Source organism: Zootermopsis nevadensis, unplaced genomic scaffold (assembly GCF_977971745.1).
Source record: "Zootermopsis nevadensis isolate Lab colony 2312 unplaced genomic scaffold, Znev_1.0 Znev_ptg000061l, whole genome shotgun sequence".
NCBI lineage: Eukaryota > Metazoa > Arthropoda > Insecta > Blattodea > Termopsidae > Zootermopsis > Zootermopsis nevadensis.
In genome coordinates this window covers 2355688-2377798 of record NW_028259192.1, presented here as the reverse complement: position 1 = coordinate 2377798, position 22111 = coordinate 2355688, and the positions used below count along the sequence as shown (strand labels likewise).

The window sequence follows — 22111 nt, the reverse complement described above, 5'->3', positions numbered from 1 at the left end:
CACTGAAACGGTGGAAGAGCTTTGAAGACTTTAATAAATTCTCATGTGCATTTCTTGCAATAAAGAGAGCATCTGATGTAATTCGTCAGGTGGTCCATGAAATGTATATTCTGTAGCTCCAATCAAAATAAAGTAGGATTTGAGGTTATCACAGCAGTGGGTATGAAGATGTCTTGTCTTCTGGGTTGTAGCACCGTGAAGTCTGGAAGATGTGTACCAACTTTTCAGAGAGCCTTACAAGGACCTCTGAAATGTATGCAAACTTCCACCAGATTACACGGTGCTACAACCCAGAAGGCAGCCATTTTATAAGGAAAATACATGCAGTTTCAAACTTGCTGCACATAAGATAGTGTCGCGGACTGGCCAATGAGATTATAGAAAATTATTATGATATAAACTCCATCAATAAAGTCATTTGTACATGGGAAAAACAACAGTTCTTTGCGCATACAAAGAAAGCAAGACACAAAACATAAAATTGTATATTTTCAGATGTAACACATACAGAAATTTTCAATACAAGATCGGCAGTAAATTAGCTTAAAACACAAATGTAGAAAGAAACACTTTCTTAATAGTGGAGTAGGAAATGTAAGTAAGAAAGTGCGTAGTCGATCATTACAAAAATATCACTATTAAATGTATAGTGAATGTATACATGTACAAAAATAATAAATATTCTTTTGTAATGAGAAAATTATTATATATAAATGCCTTGGTCATCAAAGTCATTGATTTCATTACAGTTTCCATACAGTTAATTTAAAAATTAAAGCTAATCCTCAGTATTACACATTTTTAACCATTTAACTGTGCAATATTTTAAGGTAAAAATATTTTTCTTGTTTTACAAACGTATTGTAATCATTTTTATAAGACTTCAAATGCTTCAATATTGGTTGCAGCACAGACCAATAAATATTCATTTTCATATCTCGGTAAATGAAGTCACGTGACACAGGAGAAGAATGTCTCATGATGCGGACTGTCAAATGTTGCGCTGTATGGTAACAGATGCTTGTTCGACTTCAGTCAGATTAAATGCTGGTACGAGTAAAATCGTCACTAAACTCTCCGCTGACATTTTCAGTACCAGCTTTTCTTTGTTACCTCCTCGTAGTTTGAGAATTTTAACATGAGACAAATTCTTTACTTGTGCTGCGTAGTTAAAGGAATTTAACTGTCAATTTAATATTGCATCTTCATGCTCTTCCTCGGGGCAACTTAAAATAGCCAATCTCAGTAGGTAGCAATTAAACTGCTGTTTATAATAATGTAGATATTAATATTTTTTTTCTAGGATAAATAATTTGAACGCAGTTCATTTGAGAAGAAACTTACAAATACATCATTAAGTTAACATTAAAATAAAGTAAACAAAGACTAAATTTAGAAAGGCAATGAAATGATAGACCTGAGTTCGATAGTTACGAACTGAAAACTGTAATGCGCTACTTTCTGTATAAGCGTATGCAGAAGTTTTTACGTGGTCACGAAAGACACAGATTTCATTACGCAAGGAAGTCATTTATGAAGATTATTCTGCGATGTAAAATTACGAAGGCAAAGTTCATGAAATCCCACATTCATTAATAATTCAGTTTCACTTAAAGACTGACATTTTATCATATTAAATAATCAATGTCAGATAAAACCCTTATATAACACAGAAGCAATTCGTGTTTGCAGAAATACGTTTTAAGACACTGCCAGAGATTGCATTTTGATGAGAGTCATTTTTTTTATATAAATTCTGAAAACCTGCTGTTTTCTGACTATGAAGTAAGCAAACAAAATTGTTATGAAGATGTGCTTCAAAGTACGCGGATTGTAATTTATTTAACATTTATGAAACATGCAAAAGTTATTCATTCAGTTAAAATAAAAAAATTAAATATTTTTTTTTCCCCCACAGTTTCTGTTCATCGTTAAACTTCAACTGTGAATAAAAACTGCCCTTTTTGGGACACCTACGAGTGACTGTACTTTACATTTTATATATCAGGAAAATTATTGTCCACTTGTAAACATAAAATTCTTACTGCAATAAACACGAAGGAAAATTTCTTTCAGATTTTGAAATAGCAGTTAATAAAGTAATAATAAATGCATTTTAAACTAAATGCGAACATCAAAAAGTAATACAGTTCAGTGTTATTAAAATGGTTATTTTTACAATAATATGTAACGACTTACAATTGAACACTTTAAGGCTTTTCCATTTTATACACAGTCAAAATAAAAATAAGAATAAAGAATTTATATTTGGTTTCTTCGTAATATTCTGCTCTTTGTTACTGATTTGAAACAGAAAATTTATATTCAGTTGCACTATTAACATCAAAAGCAATTAAATTAATGTCGTTTTCCACACGTGTTACCTGTGTCGCACAGTTAATTTGTAAAATAGATAATAGTCACGCCGTGTGTTTACCTTGTGATTAGAACATTCATTCGGACGTGTGTGCCAACGTTCAGGAAAATTATAAAATTAACTTTGTAATTATTAATTTTGTGTTTAGTATACACCTATTGGTTATGAGGTCATACATGTATGTACAGAAGATATGAAATGAAAAATAATCTAGACTTCTGATTAAATTAGAAATTCAAAATATTCAGTTAAACACAACCGAAACACTGAGTTACAAAATATGAGGGTCCTTTGCATATTAACCCATATTAAATTGAAAAGGTGTGAGATTTATTCCCCGCGGAAGCTGAGAACCGAGTCAACGAGGAACACGACTCCGTTGATGATCGCAATGGCCCCCTTGGAGAGGCCGATGTTTCGAGTTTCCTTCGAGCCGTAGTATCTGTCGAAATACTGTATTACGAAGGATCCGGCGGCAACGAACAGGGCACAGCCGACCAGGCTGTAGAAGATGTCCTGAAAAGAGACAGATTGTTCAAGATTTTCTTCTAAAAATTAGAGAATCCGAATGAATTTAACTGCAATAATAATTCATAGGTAGTTTTACGTGTCAGTGGACATAACCTGGCCAGGAAATTAAGGCAATTTTATGCATTTATTCTTCCCTTGGTGTTTTTGTAAGGAACTTGTTATTAATGAATTTTTTTCAATAATTTTAATTTCTTCGTATGGTGTATAGACCTTCACCTTTATATAAGGTATGCATTAGAGGTTATGTGTGTGCATATATGAATGTACTGATATACTTGCTTAATGATAGTTTACGTCAATTATAATCGGCCTAATGACATTTAATAATAATAACAATAATAATAATAATATCATCACCCACTTCACAAAATGGGATCTTGAAAATAACTTCGAAAAATAGTAAAAATAGCAATGTTGACAACAGCACGAAAATGAATTATTAACTACTGCCAGGTTTGCCAATATACCAATCCTAGGGATATGTAATTTTGACTTGTCCTTAGGTAATATTCTTTTCGTTTACTAAACCAATTTATTTTGACTTTGATAAAATGAGTGCAGAAGTTTCATTTCGTAATTTCAAGGCGTGTTTTGAAAAGAGGAAACCAGACAGTTCAAAGTCAGTCTTCCTGTTATGTTGGATACATTGCATGATTATTTGTGTATAAATATTTAAAAGACTGAATCATGCATTATAACCTATAAAGTCAATGTCTGTTTAAATGACACATTTGAGAAACCTAACCTATTGGTAAGCCCTATAAGTGGTTCTGTAAAGCAAATAAATTTGTTTAATAATTTTGCGTAGTTATATCAGGTACATAGAGTGTTTTTGCGTGATGGGAGAACTTTTACAAATATTAATAAATTCAGTTCTAAGTGTTTAGAACATCGTGGAGTTGAACGACTGTAGCATGTCTGGAGCCAGATAACCCAGTTTAAATGCTACCAATCTTTTTTAATATTATCCCATTATCATTGATATTGCCACACAAATTTATGCATTTATAACTAGAACTGGAAACTGACGACGAGCATAAATACGTGACATGCTTACTATTCGCTTGTTGACAGGCTGACCAGTAAAGATGCCTGTCAGTATGCCAACCAAAATAACAATGTAACCTCCGAATGCAGCGCTGATTATCATGAGTTCGTGGAATGAGTTGCTTCCCGTCTGACTGTGGTAATGAAGGGCCATGCAGATAATGGCAAGCGCCTGGAAAAATTGCCACATAAATATTAAGAAATTGCTTCAGAGTATTTTTTTAAAAGATAAGGAAAATTAACTTGAAGACCTAAACCCCGTTCTGGTAAAAGTTTCAGGCCCTATAAATTCTACAATTGGTAGCTAACAAAATTTTAGAAAATGTGGCAGTTCGTATATTTGGAAATTACAGTAACCAATCAAATTTACGTTCACAAATAAAGATCAGATTAAATTTCAGGTACAGTCACTGCCACTTAGTTCAGAGTGTTTATGTCTTTACGTATTTGGTCTAAAAAAATGCTGATTAAAATATATAAACAATACAATTTAATTAAATTAAAGTAACAGTTTTTAACGTGACACATAACACACGAAGGATTATTTTTTGTATCGTGTTCCCTCTGATCTAGACAAAAACGTTCATAGCCGATCATTTACGACGTACGTAAATTACGGCATGTGAGAAAATCCTATTGTACTTCAGTTGGATGTTCATGTTAGAATTTTAAATGTAATTATGACATAGAAAATTAAGCCCAAATTGAAGTTTGCAGTCCCTAAGTAGATTTTTAATAAATAGGAAAATACTGATAAATGAAAATACAAGAGTTACTGATTTTATTCGAATAAAAATTTCCTTGGATATTATCCATCGTCTAGTAAATATAAAACGTAAAAAACGACGTTTCGGAGATGTGACTCTATCTCCGTCTTCAGGTTCCTACACAGTTGGGCCCACTAGATAGAGCTAATCCCTATCTCCGGACCTTCCATCGTCTAGTAAGTATAAAAAACGTAAAAACGACGTTTCGGAGATGGGACTCTATCTCCGTCTTCAGGTTCCTACACAGTTGGGCCCACTAGATAGGGAGATAGGGATTAGCTCTATCTAGTGGGCCCAACTTTGTAGGAACCTGAAGACGGAGATAGAGTCCCATCTCCGAAACGTCGTTTTTACCTTTTATATTTACTAGACGATGGATAATATACAAGTAAATTTTTATTCAATTGACTCTTCACCATCGTCAAGAACTTTTAGATTTGATTTACTGATTTTAGTTGAAACATTCATTAAATAAGATGGATATTTATCAATGCAAGATAAAAATACGTATTTTATGTCTTTAGATAAAAAAAATGTACTCCATTTCAGTACACCTCTCTACTCTTGATTGGTATATTTTTTATTTACGTGCTAAATGTGTCACATTTTATATATTCTCCATCTTAATGATAGGTACAGTCTACAAGGTAAGTAAGCTACACGCTACAGGGGATCCACCCTTTGAAAATGGTCTTGAATACGTATCCCCAAGCTAGAAAAGGACAGATTTGAAACCGTATCTGACAAAAACATACCGGTTCTAGTGGGAATCTAAGACTGGAAGCTTTGCATGTAAATGGCTCATTATATAGCATACAATTCTTCGTAGCCTCAGCTTGTACAGTACGTTAAAATATCTGACAACAGCTAGGCGTCACAGAATTTTATACACTCGAGGACAGACGGACTGTACTTACAAGCTCGAAGAACTTAAGAAGATGAACTCTGTTTATCGCCATCGTGTTAGCGCCTGAAACAAAAGAGAATCAGTTACCGGTTTATCTGTACCTCAAGTCTTCAGCCTCTAAAAAAAAAACAAGATGTCTGACTCTTCTTCAGGACTCTTTCATCTAACATTCGCACATCAAAATAAATTCTAAGAGCTGGAGAATTTGAATATAATTCGTGTCTTAACACCAGGGGATCGCGGTAGGTTGGTAAAAAAAAAAACCTTGAGGGCTGATATGTGAGGATAATATTAAAATGGGTACTTTGATGCAGGATTAAGAAAATACATTAATTTTGTACAGGATCAGGGTATAATTTAAAACTTCTAAGACTTGTATTTAAAATAAGATATGAGGTTACAGATTTCGCGTATTATTTAGTTGGCATGTGAACTGTCATACGTGGTATACATTAATATGCATGTGACCACATGCGCCCACCACGAGAGAACACGCCCGATCTGATTAACGCGTAAACACTTTCGTAATAATAAAACCAAACACTCGTGCGCGCGCAGCTGATGTGACGTAGGGCGTGATCATCTACCAACACGAGAATGGAAACCCCTAATTAAAATTAATGTTTTGAGAACTGTGAGATCAAACGTCGACCCAATTCGGTTCTCACTTAGACTGGACAATTTCAATGACCGCTTTAGATTAGTTCGTAAATGATATATATTTTTTTGGTTGTCAATTATTTACTTGAGTAAACGTAAGGTAATATAGTTGCGTCATATTGTGAAACTATGTATTTAATTAATTATTCGGTTTTTGTCCGTCTAATCACAATTCAAATATCATTTTATGTTCCTCATCGAACAATCGATTTACAATTGGAACATCTTTTTACAACATGTTTCGGTTTCTATATAAACCATCTTCAGGTGTAAACGTGACAAATAACTGCACCAATTGATCATAGATTAACATTTAATACAGTATTAATTAGTTATAATTAATCGAACGTTCAATTAAATTTTCATTTTGCAATTTTTTTACCAACGTAATTCAAGACACTTAAACGCTCCAATTTCACACGGGTTTAGACACAGGTCCTTAAGGATAAGAATTAATGCACATCAAACTGTCCATACTACACACTACACAGAATAATTGGGTTTTGTGTTGGTTGTTCATGATCCAAATTAAAAACCAGGATTTCATACTACACGACGTTTTAATCACTAAAGCTATCCCGCTGCACGCCAAAGAGGCGCTTAGGGGTAGAGGCTAGAAGGAAAGTCCTTTGCCTCCGCTGTGTATTGAACCCAGGTCCGTGAGAAACTGAAATCCTACAAACAGTTCACATCTTCCATATTCCCGTTCACTTTCTCAAAACGAATATAATAAAATATAAAAAAAACTATAATTTTACGCGCTGTTTTGCATAAATGTGAAATCTGGTATATCACGTTTAGGGGAAAAAAGACAGAACAGGGTGCTCGGGGGGAATATTTGGACCAAATAGGGATGAATTATTAGGAGACTGGATAAAACTACATGCTGAAGAACTCTAAAGTTTGTGCTCGTTTTGAAATTTTATTAGGGTGATAAACCAAATTGCGACGAGATGGTCTCAGCATGTAGCACGCACGAGATTAGATCTGCGGACATAGTTTCAGTGGGAATGCCTGAAGAGAACAGGGTAAAGTGTTGATGTTTAGAAACCGCCACGGTGGTCTAGCGGTTAGAACGCTGGCCTTGTAATCCTGGGGGTCTCGGGTTCGATTCCCGGCGGCGCCCGAATTTATAACTTGTGTTGGGCAAGGCCGTGGTCTAGGCAACACGGAGTTTTCCTCCGTGGCATCCCAACAATTACTCCATTCACACACAGAAGAAGGCAATGGCAAACCACTTCTGGATCATCTGCCAAGAACGTATATGAACAGGTCCCAGTCCGAGAAAAGGATGGAAGGATCCTGTTCATATGGACCTGTCGTCAGACAGAACACTAAATAAATAAATATAACAGCTATAATCTTCAGTCAAGAATCTTTTTATATATATAACTGATAGTGTGTGGTGTACGTAGCGATCGGATTCAGGACGTGACCTTTTGGTCATCCGTACGCGAACAGACATCCTAATAAATACAATTTAAGGGACGCGCCACTTAGACCGTTCTTGTAGCGAGATAATCCTCAGACTAACTTTCTCTGGAGGGCATGACCATTGCTAAACTGTGTCTGCAGTAACGAGAATGCGTTTAGGCGGCTTCGTTTGAGACCACGTAAAAGGATTGCCACTACAATATGATCGCCCGTTGTTTCCATGACCTACTTTTATCATAACGTTCTATGGCCCCTTGACCTTATATAGCTCTCTGCCGACATTTATCTTCTAAAGCAACACAAAACAGACATGCATACAAACCGTGGCATCGGTTTCAGAATTACTTCGCCAAAATCACGAATTCCATTTCTTACGATTACAAGGCCGCTTGGGCTCATTTTAAAAAGTGAATTTCGCATCAAAGTGTACACACATTACAAATCCAGTCTTCGCAATGCTAAATTACTCATTGTCTCGGTGTTCATTTATATATCATATAAATAAATATATATAGATCACGTACTTTACGTAGTTAAACACCAGTGGAGATGTTACAGGAATTGCGGTTTTATCAATTACTACGCGGCTGCCACTTAGAAATAACTTTAAAAATTTTAAAAATGACCGGCTCTATGGATTATAAAGGAATGCAAGGAACTTGTGTAAAACATACTTGAATATGTGTAAAGAAATATTTATTCAGTTTACTTTATTCGTTACACAGGGAAATAGTTTCAATTTTGATAGAAAGCTGCAATTAATTATAAATAATACCTATTTTTAATGTTATAAATATAAAATATTTTTGTGTTCCGAATTAACCTAACAGAATAATCGCTTTGTACACGTAAACTCTTCACTGCACATTTACCCCCAATCCTTATAAGCTAAGAATTCAGTCCGTACCGCAAAGAAAACGACTCTTCACCATTACAAAGTTGAGCTTGTTAATGCTGTTTAAGAATATAAACCCTGTTTACACTGAGAATCATACAAGACACATAAATACTACCAAACCCTCTGCAGGAAGTTCCTAGAAGATTAAATAAAAGCTTAAGTATCGGAATGCAGACTGAAAATAGACCTTTCAAAGACCGTACTGTGGTCACTGGTTCTCAGATTCAGCAGCGTAAGATCATAGATCATCCCTACAAGAATACTTTTTTTCTCAGTCTCGTGTCTCTAAAAATGTTTCTGCGTCGTGGAGAATTAATCGTGTCTTGGACCATACACAGAATAACTCCCCCTGTTTACATCTATCGTTAAAAGAAATCGTTACCTACTATCCAGACTCTCTGAATCAGACAGCTTACACATAAAATCTCCCAGGAATTATTTTTACGAAGGAACATTATAATAAAAAGTTAAAACGAAACTGAAGAAGGAGATGAGAGGTCATGGGTCATTTCTGAGATGTCTAATGAGTTGATTTATATGAGAACAGTCTTAATGTGGGATCGTTTCATTTCACCCTGAATTCGGAGTTCTAAGATCATTTATACCCTCTACAATTATTTATTTTAATCCGTCTTATCACAATATTTAAAATTTCTTATAATTAAGATAATAAAATATCATTGATGTTCCATATCGATTGATCGATTTACATCTTGGAACATTTTACACAACATGTTTCAGTTTTTATAAAACCATCATCAGGTGTAAAATATATCTAAGAACTTAAAACTCAATTATGATTCCATTTGGTGATGTTTTCATTGCGTTTGTTTTTCATTTTTGGGCGGAGATGTTTTTTCTTAAATTTTATCGGATGTACATATCGGTCTTAGATGTAGAAGATTGAAAGAAACACTAAAGAATTTGAAAGTATTTATAAAAGAATTTAGAGAATAAAATGCAAATTATATAAATTGTAGTTAGAAAGTAGCAATAAAATATAAATAAAAATAATATAAAAATAAAAGTAAATCTAAAATAAAACATACCAAAGATGTAGGAGTGATTGTTCCGATATGTCCAGAAGTACTACTGTCTTCGTATATGTGAGGGTCAATACTGACTGTGGTTGCTTGTGGAATGAGTAAGTGAAAGGTGGCTGTCGGGGTTGGGGTTAATGAATGACCCTCTACAATGTCTCTCTCTGAGCGAATTTCAGTTTCATAAAATGTTGGAACCCTACTTCTGAAACACCCTGTTACCTCCTTACAGTGCGTGTTTATGCGTCGCTTTCAAAGGAATGTTACTCTGATCTACGCAGCTCCATGGTCGTTGAAGGTCAGATCGAATTCTCAAAGATTACAGAATTTCTACAAATAATACACACCCGTGCACTGCTCTGATATATTTACCCTGTGAAAAATCACACACTTGTTTCTCGCAAATTCTAAAACGGTTCCTGTGAACAATCATCTAACACGCTGTACCCAGCTAATTTCGAACCCCTAACAATACCAGATCGATGCATTAAATAGAGGTAATTGTTTAATATCACTACGACTGGCAGCAAATCCAATCGCTTTTATGGAACCTGAAGGTTCATAAATTTTAACAAGAGCCCTCTACTAATAACTGTGCTGAGCCAGTTGAATCGGGGAACACCCTCACACCACATTAAATATTAATTTTAATATTATCATCCTACCCACGTCCAAGTCTTACAAATGATCTCTTCCTTTCAGGAATTCCGATTTGAATTATGCGTGCTATATGCCCAGCCCATCTCATCGTCACTGATTTCGTGTAATGCAATTTATGAATGCATTTTTGTCCAGTCATTTAATCCCTCCAACTTCCCAATCTTCTCTTGAGCATTCTCTTCAAACACTTCAGTGAGCTCAGGTTCCCGTTTTCTGTGTCCCTTCACCCTTGGGTCACAACTTTATCTCAGGTACTATTATTATTATTATTATTTAGTGTTCTGTCTGACGACAGGTCCATATGAACAGGATCCTTCCATCCTTTTCTCGGACTGGGACCTGTTCATATACGTTCTTGGCAGATGATCCAGAAGTGGTTTGCCATTGCCTTCTTCTGTGTGTGAATGGAGTAATTGTTGGGATGCCACGGAGGAAAACTCCGTGTTGCCTAGACCACGGCCTTGCCCAACACAAGTTATAAATTCGGGCACCGCCGGGAATCGAACCCGAGACCCCCCAGGATTACAAGGCCAGCGTTCTAACCGCAATTTTATCGGAAAATAATTCTTTAGTTTGGTGATGATAGTGATATATATATGTTTGAGATATTTAACCGCGAAATCCTTCGGAACCCTTGCAGGCTTGGAGATTTCATTGTCTGGCGTTCTGTGGGTACACCATTCTGATTCTAAATCGTGACTTGACGTAACTGTTTGAAGGCCGTCACTTGGCATCCATACGCCCTACGCTTAGAATTATCAAACCCACATTACAGTTGAGTACGCCTCTGTATTATTACGTCATCTCTGGCTTCTTCATCAAAGAAAAAAAACTGGGCAATTACGTGTCAACGCACTGAAAAATGCTCCCGGAAGTTCATAATTTGTGTCAGAAATGTTCAAGAACTTGCTGGCTCCATTAAAGTTTGTAAAGAAATTATATGACCAATTGCTGTCCTCTTTTGCAAAGCACAGAGTATCTGAATATGTAGACTTGGTTTCGAGACTGCTATTTGATTTGCATCCTTGTCCCGGGGGAGAAAAAGAGGTAAATTTTGGGTAGCATCACCAATCTCCCCCGTTCAGAAATCGACTCTTTCCAACGCGTGCAGCCAACTGGAATGTGTTTCCTTCTCTAGCAAAACATAATTGAAAGCCAATTACGTAAAATTCGTTGGAGCAGACATTGAGAACGCGTTTACGCGACGAACACCAAACCCATAGCCAGGGGGCTTGAATTCTTGCCCACGAATAAAATCCTGCTCTTTACAACATGATTTGATGTTTCTGAACGCTGGACGTATCAAAACAATCCATCAGAACATTCTGAAGTTATCGTCCAGTTGTCCTGTTACGTTTGGGGACTTTGAAGGATATATTTTATGTTCTTGGATGATAATGGAAAAAGTCCCGACGTTTTCGACACAGTTTTTCTTCTCCGTAATCAGATAAAGATGTGACTGCTGTTAGCTGGTTTAACCGTCTTCAGCGCAATGGTAATTATACGTCCCACCTGCTTCAGTAATCAGTAGAACTTTAATTTGAAATTGTGGGTTTCATTCTGTAAGCAGCAATTATTCCCTTAAGCAGCGTTGACCAGTTTATCTTTTGTAAAGTGTGGTGTTTTCTGTGAGGTACGGACTGAATTCGACGATCTTCGGCTTAGCTTCAAAATGTTAAAAAAAAAGGGTTTATTTTGTTGAGATGGGTTTACGTTTAAAGATTGCTTCCGACTGATTTGTAATCAATCGACTAAATAAATCTTTCTCTGACGAGCGGATAGCGACATTCACCAAAACGTCGGATTTCCTAATTGACGAGAAGATTTTTTTTTGTCTGTCCAAAGCGGTCACCATGAAAACTTAAAATCTTTTTGATGTTTTAAGTTAGGTCTAAGTACAATTCGTATTTTTATTTTGGAGATTATTTTAAAGTAATAACAGTAGTTGCTATGTTTCATACTCTTGTATGAGTCATTCTTAAAATTGGCTGTTGCATCTGGACACCTCATAATGGACATAATATTTATTCAGCAAGGACAACTTTTCAGCACGCCTTGTATTAGCAATACATTCACAGTCTTGTGTTAATCTTGTTATCAGTTTATGTACGCATTCTCTGAGAATTTGCTCCTTTCTAGCGAAGGGACTATTTTTAGATTACACGAATTTTGAAATTTCAAGGCTTAAAAATAAGTTTTACTACTAAAGCTACGCCGTCCAATAGTTTGTTTAGCCGTCGCTGTGAAACGAGAAACTGAAATTGTCTCACGCGGGCACCATGTTGTTTTTAATTTACATTCAACAAAGAAGGCATTGAAAGATGCATACGTTTAAAATCAGGAAATTTGAGTTTTCTGTATAATATTTCAACAGGTTTACAATTATTGCCATAGTTTTTAATAGTATGTTGTCAATACAAGATTTTCTAAAAAAAAAATTGTCAGTTGATTCAAAAGTTACCATGGTTGGCACATAGACATAATGAAGCAGACGGAATATAACTCCGAGCTTGAGTTACGTCATAGTAAAAGGGGACTTGAAATTTAAGTGGAGAACTTTTCAGTGCAAATGAAAACATTTCCCCTCACCCTCCTTTAATTTCGACAAAGCCGGTTGAAATTATCTTTTATGGTGTTTAAATCACAGTGTATTTAGTGAACCAAAGGAACTTTTAAACACCTTGAATGCAGGAACACGTCTTAACCCCAGACTTCTATAACGCAATGTTATCATATCCGATAGTACAAAAGAGGGCTGGTTGTTCTGTGCTTATAAGATATTGATTCTCATGTGTGTGGATCAACGAAACTCGGACTTACTTTGCATTTCCTTGTAAAAATAAGGAAAATGTCTTCTCAAAGGCTTTATGGATTGTTGACAACCGTCTGTGAGTCCGAGATCCATAAAGCGTGTATTTTATAGCTCACGTTCTCAAACGGAAGTTGCGTTGTGTTTGAGGTGTGGTCGCTCGGCATTTGTTTGGGGTGCGTTCATAACGACTTCTATTTTCGAATCATTCTCGCTCTAATGCGCTTGCGTTTCAAGGCTGTACTCATTTTGAAGCTGCCTGACCGCGGTTTCTGAAACTTGTGAATAAAATACCTTCTCTTCATCCGGTCTCAAAACATGAATACGTGATTCTTTCAACTGTTGAACTCAAATGTACAGCGCTAAACCAGCGACTAGCGGCGGATAGTAAAGTCATGTGAAAATGTATAGATCGCTAAATCTTTACACTTTTCAACAGGACATTTATTTATTAGTTACCTTCAACCTACTAAATCATTTGTAAAATTCTAAAATCCTCTTCTCTTTCTGTTTCAGTGTCTGTAAGTTGGCTGAACTGTGAGCTTCCTGTTTGAATTTTACTGAATTCACCCTACACAGCGAAAGTTCCTTATCTACACCGTCAACGCGTTTAATGCGTGTAGTTCAAACTGACAGTCTCTCAGCTTACCAAGAAATTCTCCTCCACCTTTAATGTTACTTGGAAGTTCCATAGTGAGTTCAGATCAGCCCGCCATTGGACACCATGCTATACCAACCGTTTTTTGTGTTTCGTAGTCAAAAGGTAAGAGATTGGATTAACGTGCATTCTGTATTAAGCTTGAAGTAATTTAATGTACTTTTACTACCATTATCATTCGTCACAAATGTCCCGTTTCCTTCCTGTCACACCCCAACGACACAACAAAGTTAGTGTTGAAGAAGACAGTTGAACTGCGTGTTGCCCAAACTCACGGTCGTACCAACCTATAAACACGTCAGGCGCTGCGCCTAGGGCCTACGAACAAACTTGTAACAAATACATAATACCATATATTCAGTTTTTGCTATCTGGGGAAAAGAAATGTTGTCCATCAGTCTACACACAAAAATCGACACACCCATAAGAATTCAGCTACCAGAGGGCCTCAAGACAGAAATGCCTTAATCCAGGCCTGTGAGAACGCATTAGAAAATAAATTATAATTTCCCTCGATTTGATAGCATGCTGGAGAAATCTCTGGGTGATAACATAATTTTGGGTATAATATTTAAGCTGATTCTTTCAATATCCTATATAATTTCCTTTGGTGTGTTGTATTGTGTCATATTGTTGGGCGTGGACCAGTTTATTCTACATTATTGCAGACATACGTTTATACGTCGTGTTTTTTTCACGTTCCTTTCAGACGCGATAAGTTGAACTTGTTTTCCGGTTACGTGGTTGACCGTGTCGAATTTATCTGTGGTGTGTGTAAGTTCTGGCCTGCGTTGTGCAGATTACTGATTACGGACATATTTTTCCAGTGCTTGGTAGCAGATCTGCTACTGAAATCCATTTGCTGTTTCAAGGAAATTTTCAGGAGTGTCGTGTTCGGTAAAAATTCAAAACTGTATTCCCTTTTATTCCGAAACGCGAATCAGGGATGAAGTCTTATTATTTCGTGGAAAACCGTCAGGTGTAAGGACAGAATTAAGTGTCGGTCTGCTTACCTTTCAAGCTACTTGCAACTGCTCGCCTCGAATTCACCCTCACACAATGGCCTCTTCCCAACAACTGACGCCGTGGGTAATGGGCGCGTGGAGTTGGATCTGACACACATTCAACGCGCATGCGTACCCGAGTTATAGGATGATTCATAATGAGCACCACGTAAACACGTCATTTTCAGAGAAATAAACTTTCAAAGTTCCACTGTAGAATATTTGGTGATCAAATTACACAAGCAACACCAAAGTTCTTTACGCTACACACTGCTAATTTATTTAAAAACAGTCCTGAGACTTGTGAAGCCGAAATTGTATCATCTTGCAGCATTTAGATTATTGATTCACCGAATTGTTTCCGACCTGAGAAAATAAATCATGCAAGCGTTAAAAGTCTGTCCATCAGGTACTTTTCGTTCAAGACAATTGTTTCATGAACGAGAGCAAAGCATTTTTGTTGCAGTCTTTCGTCGAGAAGACCAAATTGTTTGAAACGGTTAAACATTACGTCATAATTTCCGCTTTTAGTTTGTGACGTCATTAACGCTGAGTCGCGTTTTAGCGGTGACGTCATCTGAGTGACGTAATACGTGGGAAGCTCATGTGACGATGAGAGGACGAATGTGGAGGTTGATAAATAGATTAATAATTAAAATAAAATGCAAGGAAACATAAAATTACGCGTGCAGAGGACGAACCGGTTTTATTCAGGAATGAGTCAGTGGGAGAATGAGAAAACAATAGATAAAAATACTACAAACATTTCACCCACGCAAGATCACGCTATACGAAACAACATTAAATGTGATAACAAAGTACAATTGATCTAGAAGAGGATAAATGATATTTAATGGACATCTGACGAAGGATTGCATTTAGAATATTACATTTGAATTTATATCGATTATACACCTGAAGATGGTTCATTGAAAACCGAAACATGTCGTGATAAAGATGATGCTCTAATTGTAAATCGAACATTTCGATAGTAAGAGCATCATTTTAATATATTTTAAATATTTTAAATATTAAATGTTAATTGTAGTAATAATATTTTAATATTTAATAAAATATTTTATTGTGATTAGACGGTTAAAATTAAACAAAAATACTAAAATGAAAAGTAAATTATTAATCAGATTAAGTTGCGAAAATAATAGATACGTGGACCGATTAATTCGTAAATAAAGTAAAATAAATGCCTGGAAGGAAATAATATAAGTAGCCCGAATTTATAACTTGTGTTGGGCAAGGCCGTGGTCTAGGCAACACGGAGTTTTCCTCCGTGGCATCCCAACAATTACTCCATTCACACACAGAAGAAGGCAATGGCAAACCACTTCTGGATCATCTGCCAAGAACGTATATGAACAGGTCCCAGTCCTAGAAAAGGATGGAAGGATCCTGTTCATATGGACCTGTCGTCAGACAGAACACTAAATAATAATTAATAAATATTTAATAAGTAAATAAATAAATAAGAGTTGGAAGGAGGGATAAATTAATGAAAGAATAAACAAATATATTTATAAATGACGAAGTGACAAACAAAGGCGAAAATAAAAGATAGACGGATGACTGAGCATATAATCCGTAAAAGATAAATCTCCATAGATTGTTCTTGGATCATTGTACGAATGTTGCAGTTTCAGTCTAAACTTTAGATCTGGTGTCATTTTGTGTAACATTCTGTACATCTAGTTATTTATTTACACCGTTGGTAGACCCTACTTAATTCATGTTTGCGGATTTACGTAGGAAATATTTCACGAGGGCTCAAACATTTTGATTCTCCTCGGTATCGCCAACTGCGTTTACGACCTGCTGTTAAACTGAGTCAAAATGTAGAATTTGAGGGTTTTTACGGCGGTGAGTCTGAACACTTTGAAATTCGGAATATTTGTATAGTTCAGCCGATCCCCCATGTAAGATAAATCGGTTCATTGAGTACAGTGTCGAACAGTGATTACCACTGCCCTGTAAAATCACAGAATGAACTCACAGATAAAGGAAGATGAAAAATAACAGCAGGGCTTCGCCCCCTCCGTGTCCTGCGCCAATATCATCCTGTACAAACATACGAAGTTCTTAATAAAGACTCGGAACTCCAGTCATTGCACTGACTAGCCTGAAGGAAATACATTTAACTATAGTTAATTTGTAATTATTTATTTTTAACTATATCGCCCACTAATTGTAATTGTTACGAAATTCAAGGTCCCTATGACCACCGAGATAAATTATCAGTCTCCATTTTATATTATATGGGTAATTGTTATAATTGAAACTCGGCAGTTTAGCAGCCATAATTTCATAAGAAATTATTTTTTTATAAAGACGAGGATTTTACTCTCTGACCTCGTGAGTGAACGTATCACACTTCACGAAAACAGTTAGTTTGGATTGTAGACTTTGGTTGTCGAATTATATACGAGGTGCGATCGGAAAGTTTCAAGACTGTGTCAATTGAGGGCGAACCGGATGTAGTACGAGCTTCTGCCTTTAGGGGGTGCGGCCTACAATCATAGTGAATCAGTGTGCCAGCCGGCATCATCGAATTAGCATTTGTTTCTTAGTTACGGGCGTTTTGGTAGTGCATTACACCGACCCTCCTGCGATTTCGGAATGGCGTGTGCATCAAATTTTGCCAAAGACTCGCCAAAACGGCTACGGAAACCTATGAAATGCTAAAGCAAGCATTTGGGGAGTCCGCAATGGGTCGTGCACAAACTTTTGTGTGGCATTCACGTTTCAAAAATGGCCGAACCTCTGTCGATGATGACGAGCGTTCTGGACGACCATCTTCGAGCACAACGCCCGAAAATGTTACAAAGATCGACGTCGTACCATCAACGACTTGTGCGACATTGTTGGGATAGGCTATGGGACCTGTCAGCTGATTCTAAAGGAAGAACTCCACATGCGACGCATCCTGTCTGAGGACCAGAAGCAGAATCGACTTCTCGTTTGTCAGGAACTCAAAAATCTTGCAAGAACCGACCCCAACTTCCTTTCTAAGCTCCGTGTGACTTCTTCCTCTTCCCAAAGATGAAAATTCAGCTAAAGGGAAGGAGATTTGAGACGATAGAAGAGATTCAGGCAGAATCGCAGATGGTGCTTGACAGGCTGACAAAGAAAGATTTCCAGGGATGCTTCCAGGCTTGGCAGCGGCGCTGGGATCGTTGTGTTCATTCCCAGGGGAACTACCTCGAGGGTGATGGATGAATTTAATACCTGAGATAAATGTACGGGTTTTTATAGGCGCAGTCTTGAAACTTTCCGATCGCACCTCGTATGTTGTTTAAACGCAAAAAAAAATAATTCAACTTTTTGATATGCTTTTGTTTTACACTTGATGTAGAAATTACATTGTTTCGAATGGAACGTAAGGGATTAACGTTGCGCGAATCTATGAGACGCCGATCAATAAATCACAAAAAGTTTTATATTTCTAATTGGAAATAGTAATAATATAGTTTTGGCATTGGCTGTCACAGAAATATAGAGACGTGTACACGATAAGACGAAAGGTAATATTTTGCATGGACTGGTCTTCTGTCTTAAAGTTTCCTTATTGTTACGCGGTTTGATATTTTCTTATCTCAAATAAGTAAATTAACTAGGATTTCGTCTTCCATCCTCTCCTCAATTACCTTTGCATGACCCCGATATTTATCATTGTAATTTTTAAGTAGTAAAATTAGTTGTTTTTCTTACATTTTGTCAATTTTAACCTTATTTCTTCGAGGCCCCAGGCTGGCGTCTCATTCGCCTGTGCCAAAGCATGACCTTGCCTATGTAGATGATTTTTCGATATATGTAGCAGCGCGCCATCTCTATATTCTTAATAGAACGTCTTACTACGATCGCCATCTGGCGTGCCACAATAAGGTTCACTGTTCTATGCACACAATAGTTTCCTATGTTCGTCAGGAAATTAATGTTGCTTGTATCCCTTCAATTCATCGTTTATATTTATGTAAAAATTATTATACCCACACGTATTTTTACCCTAAAGATTGATTAGGTTCCTCTGAGACATAGTTTACTTACTATATTTCAAAATTATTCGTTGTGTGATTAGTAGTTACCCTTGTTACCGACTGTGCTACGGTCATGTTGCGTTTGTGTTTACAAGTGAATTGCTCACAGATAGCAGCACAATAAGCCCTGCGCCGTGTTGCTCTCTAATAACATTGTAGTTTCACTTCCGTTAAACGTTCGTGTGACAGTCGTCTGCTGTTCTTCTAAGTTTTAAGGTCGTGCCAGTAAGTTTTGTTCGTTACGAGTGACCATCCAACAAGTGTGTCTATGACAGTGTTGAACAGAGTTTCAGATCCTCCATCGTTTATGATTTGTTGGAAAAGAAATGACGTCTGGTACGGTGTTTTTTTGTCAGTTCGGAACTTAGGTGGTTTTCGAGACCAGTTCTCGCAGTTTCATTATTATATATATCGTCAACGATGTTGCAATAGACATGTGTTGTTCTAAGTTGAATCGTGGCAGTTTTAGAAGTGTTCTTTTTGAGCGAATACTGTGACTTCTTAATGTTTTTAAGAAATGCCGTGAATCTGCAGTATGTTGCATATTTTAGGTGAGTTAACAACACTTTCCGGCTGATCAACTGTGTGGTGTTTTACGATGCTTTAAAGCTACGTATCTAAATGCCACCAGTGTAGTCGTCTGCTGGCTAGTAATAGGTGACTTATCAGGTTTTTTCACCTTTTCAGAATAAACATTGTAGGAAAACCTGATGAACTTGTGACAACCTCCAAGTGTTTCTGTTTAATTTAAAGGCGGAAAATTTGTAATTTTAACCACCAATTCCATTTTCAAAACAGAAGTACACAAAATTTAGTCTTGGAATGTTTCAAGTGTCTCTTGAGCGAAAATATTCTTTCGTTGTTCCTCCAACAGAATAAAGCATCAGTCAAACCTTTGGGTCGGCAATGAGAGTAGCTGAGTTGCCGACAGAATTTGGCCGGCAATGGCGTTCTCTTTATTTGCCGATCTCGTTATTTTTCGAAAACTACTTTTCCGAAAACGATGTACCGAAATCGGTATTGGCGGGTAGGATCCTGACTAAGATCTACCCGATGTTTTGAGTATGTTTGTAATTGTTACCCGAATAATTATTTAGTTTTTGCAAAGAAATGTGTTTGCATCTGATTTACGCTTTTCAAAATACTGTCATCTCTGACTGCTGGCACCTACACATTGGGACTTTGATGTCAGAGATGTATGAAATAATTTCGTCCGTTGTGTATCGATTCTACTCCGAGAAATAAAAGTGCGTTGAAAGTACATTGTGAAATATGTCTTCTTAACATTACAGTAACTAAGCTATGGGCATGTGCAGAGGGACGTTTGTGGGTTTATCACCTGCTCGCCTCCAAGGTCAGTTTGATTCAATTAAAACAGATGAGATTTCTGGTTAAAGGCGACTGGATTTTGCTAGCCCAGGACAGGGACCGGTGGAGGACTTTGGTTAATTCGGGTTTCCTAAGCCATCTAGTTAGTTGGTTCGTCATTTTGTTAGTTGGTTGGTTGGTTGGTTAGGTAGTTAGAGATTTAAGATTATCACTGGAACTAATATGGAGATTGCTGAATTCTCGAATGTTGAGCCGTGTAGTCTGCTAGAAATTAACAGACATTTCACATGTGTATACTGCCTCCATCATCAGGACGATTTCTCCAATAATGGAGGCCAGCTTTTTACTAGACTTTACATCGCAGTATCCCAGAAGAGATTAATAATGAACTGGTAAACGATATTGTAATTTTTTTTTAAATGATCCCACTTCTCCATTACAAAAATTAGTTTGTCGGTGTCAACTAAATCAGTGGTATTCAACGTGGGGCACGTGAAATTTAAAGAAAAATATTATTTTACGATAAACACTGAATAATCAGTAATGTAATTTATTTAATTTATTTTAGATGTAGATTATATACTATGTATAACTTGAATTATACACCAAAAACTTTGGGGGTACAAAGTTGAAGAGAAATTATATCTGGGGGTACGCGGAGACATCTTAGGGGGTACGTGAAATTTAAAAAAAAATATATTATTTTATGATAAACACTGAATAATCAGTAACGTAATTTATTTAATTTTTTTTAGATGTAGATTATATACTATGTATAACTTGAATTATACATCAACAACTTTGGGGGTACAAATTTGAAGAGAAATTATATCTGGGGGTACGCGAACAAAAAAGGTTGAATACCACTGGCCTAAATAATCCCTGCTTATGCTGGGAATCGTACATAAAAGATCCATAAATAGAATGCAGTTGCTGACTGTTAAAGCAGGTGGTACATGTGCCACTGGGGTTTAAAAGGATAAGTTAATAACTTAAACAACAATGTCACTGCAGAATAGCTCTGTTGGACGACTTAAGTCGTGTTGACAGTTTTGAACACTTGTGCGATCCTCGTTAAACACTTTAAGTTTACTTATCCACCTACGCACTTACCGTGGTGATATCACTAATGTGTTTACTTACAGAAAATGCAGACGTAATTTGTTGACGTGAGATAACATTTTAGGTCGCACATTCTGTGGCATTGATGTGCCAAGTGTTCGCATTCTAATGTATTTTAAAGACACGTCCACACACACTTTATTTATTCGTGTATGTTAATGATTTTTTTTTCGTGCCCGCAATGATAACTGATAATTACAAAGGATTTATCACATTAAATATTTTATGATTTTTTTTGGGGTTGATCAAAATTGATAAAGGGAGAAGTGATTCTATAGCATTATCTATGTCTCAGCTTTAACAAACATTTTGGTTCTAAATTTCTAATCAGAATCGGTTAAGCGAGAGCGAAAGATGGAAATGACTCCATAAAAGACGTTTCAGAGGTCATACTGCCTCCATCATCGTGGCGTTCTTTTCATACGTACATAGATACATCCTGCCCTGTCATGTACATCCGGTAATACTTCTCGAAAATATAATATTACATTGTATTCTGCTCTGAATTTCATTATCTCTTTGACGTTGAAGCTTATCTCAATAATCCTTGCCCTGATAATGGAGGCAGCAGTGACTTCTGAAACATCAGTAAATTTCTACAAGAAGGAAGCCATATTTGTAATCAGATCATGCATTTAAAGAGAATTTAAAATCTTTTTTAAAATAGTGTAGTTGCGTCATATTGTGATTTATTAAATTAAAATTAAATAATATAATTAAAATAATTAAAATATTCTGTGTTCCATATCGAATAATCGATTTACAATTGGAACAGTTACAACATGTTTCGGTTTTATTAAACCATCATCAGGTGTAAAATTA

At 36.4% G+C, this 22111-nt stretch overlaps 2 protein-coding genes across 11 annotated transcripts in view; one reads left to right on the top strand and one right to left on the bottom strand.

Annotated features, from left to right (window-relative positions):
- Positions 1 to 22111, top strand: part of LOC110835676 (uncharacterized) — a 432687-nt gene that overhangs the window by 387567 nt on the left and 23009 nt on the right. For 6 of the 10 annotated variants that reach the window (XM_087340783.1, XM_087340780.1, XM_087340781.1 and 3 more), the window contains one exon: positions 13647 to 13893. Coding sequence is in view for 1 of the 10 variants with exons in the window: in XM_022080987.2 (XP_021936679.1) it covers positions 19374 to 19389 (16 nt within the window). In the remaining 9 variants the exon portion in view is untranslated. Of the gene's footprint in view, positions 1 to 13646; positions 13894 to 19005; positions 19390 to 20171; positions 20193 to 22111 lie in introns of those variants that run through there. The other 4 variants (XM_022080987.2, XM_022080985.2, XM_087340782.1 and 1 more) reach the window with 4 other exon arrangements.
- Positions 472 to 14950, bottom strand: LOC110838110 (protein snakeskin). Its single transcript, XM_022080988.2, has 4 exons — positions 14802 to 14950; positions 5640 to 5692; positions 3966 to 4127; positions 472 to 2893 (listed from the first exon to the last, which is right to left on the bottom strand). The coding sequence occupies exons 1-4, from the start codon at positions 14947 to 14949 to the stop codon at positions 2708 to 2710; spliced, it is 549 nt and encodes a 182-aa protein (XP_021936680.2). The 5' UTR covers position 14950; the 3' UTR covers positions 472 to 2707.

Bases quoted from the DNA above. Each gene is read 5' to 3' on its own strand.
- LOC110838110 (XM_022080988.2), bottom strand. From the start codon at position 14,949: ATGAATCATCCTATAACTCGGGTACGCATGCGCGTTGAATGTGTGTCA. The intron at 4,128-5,639 runs GTAAGTACAGTC...CAATTTTTCCAG, and splicing joins TTCTTAAGTTCTTCGAGCTT to GCGCTTGCCATTATCTGCAT. The intron at 2,894-3,965 runs GTAAGCATGTCA...GTCTCTTTTCAG, and splicing joins AGCCTGTCAACAAGCGAATA to GACATCTTCTACAGCCTGGT.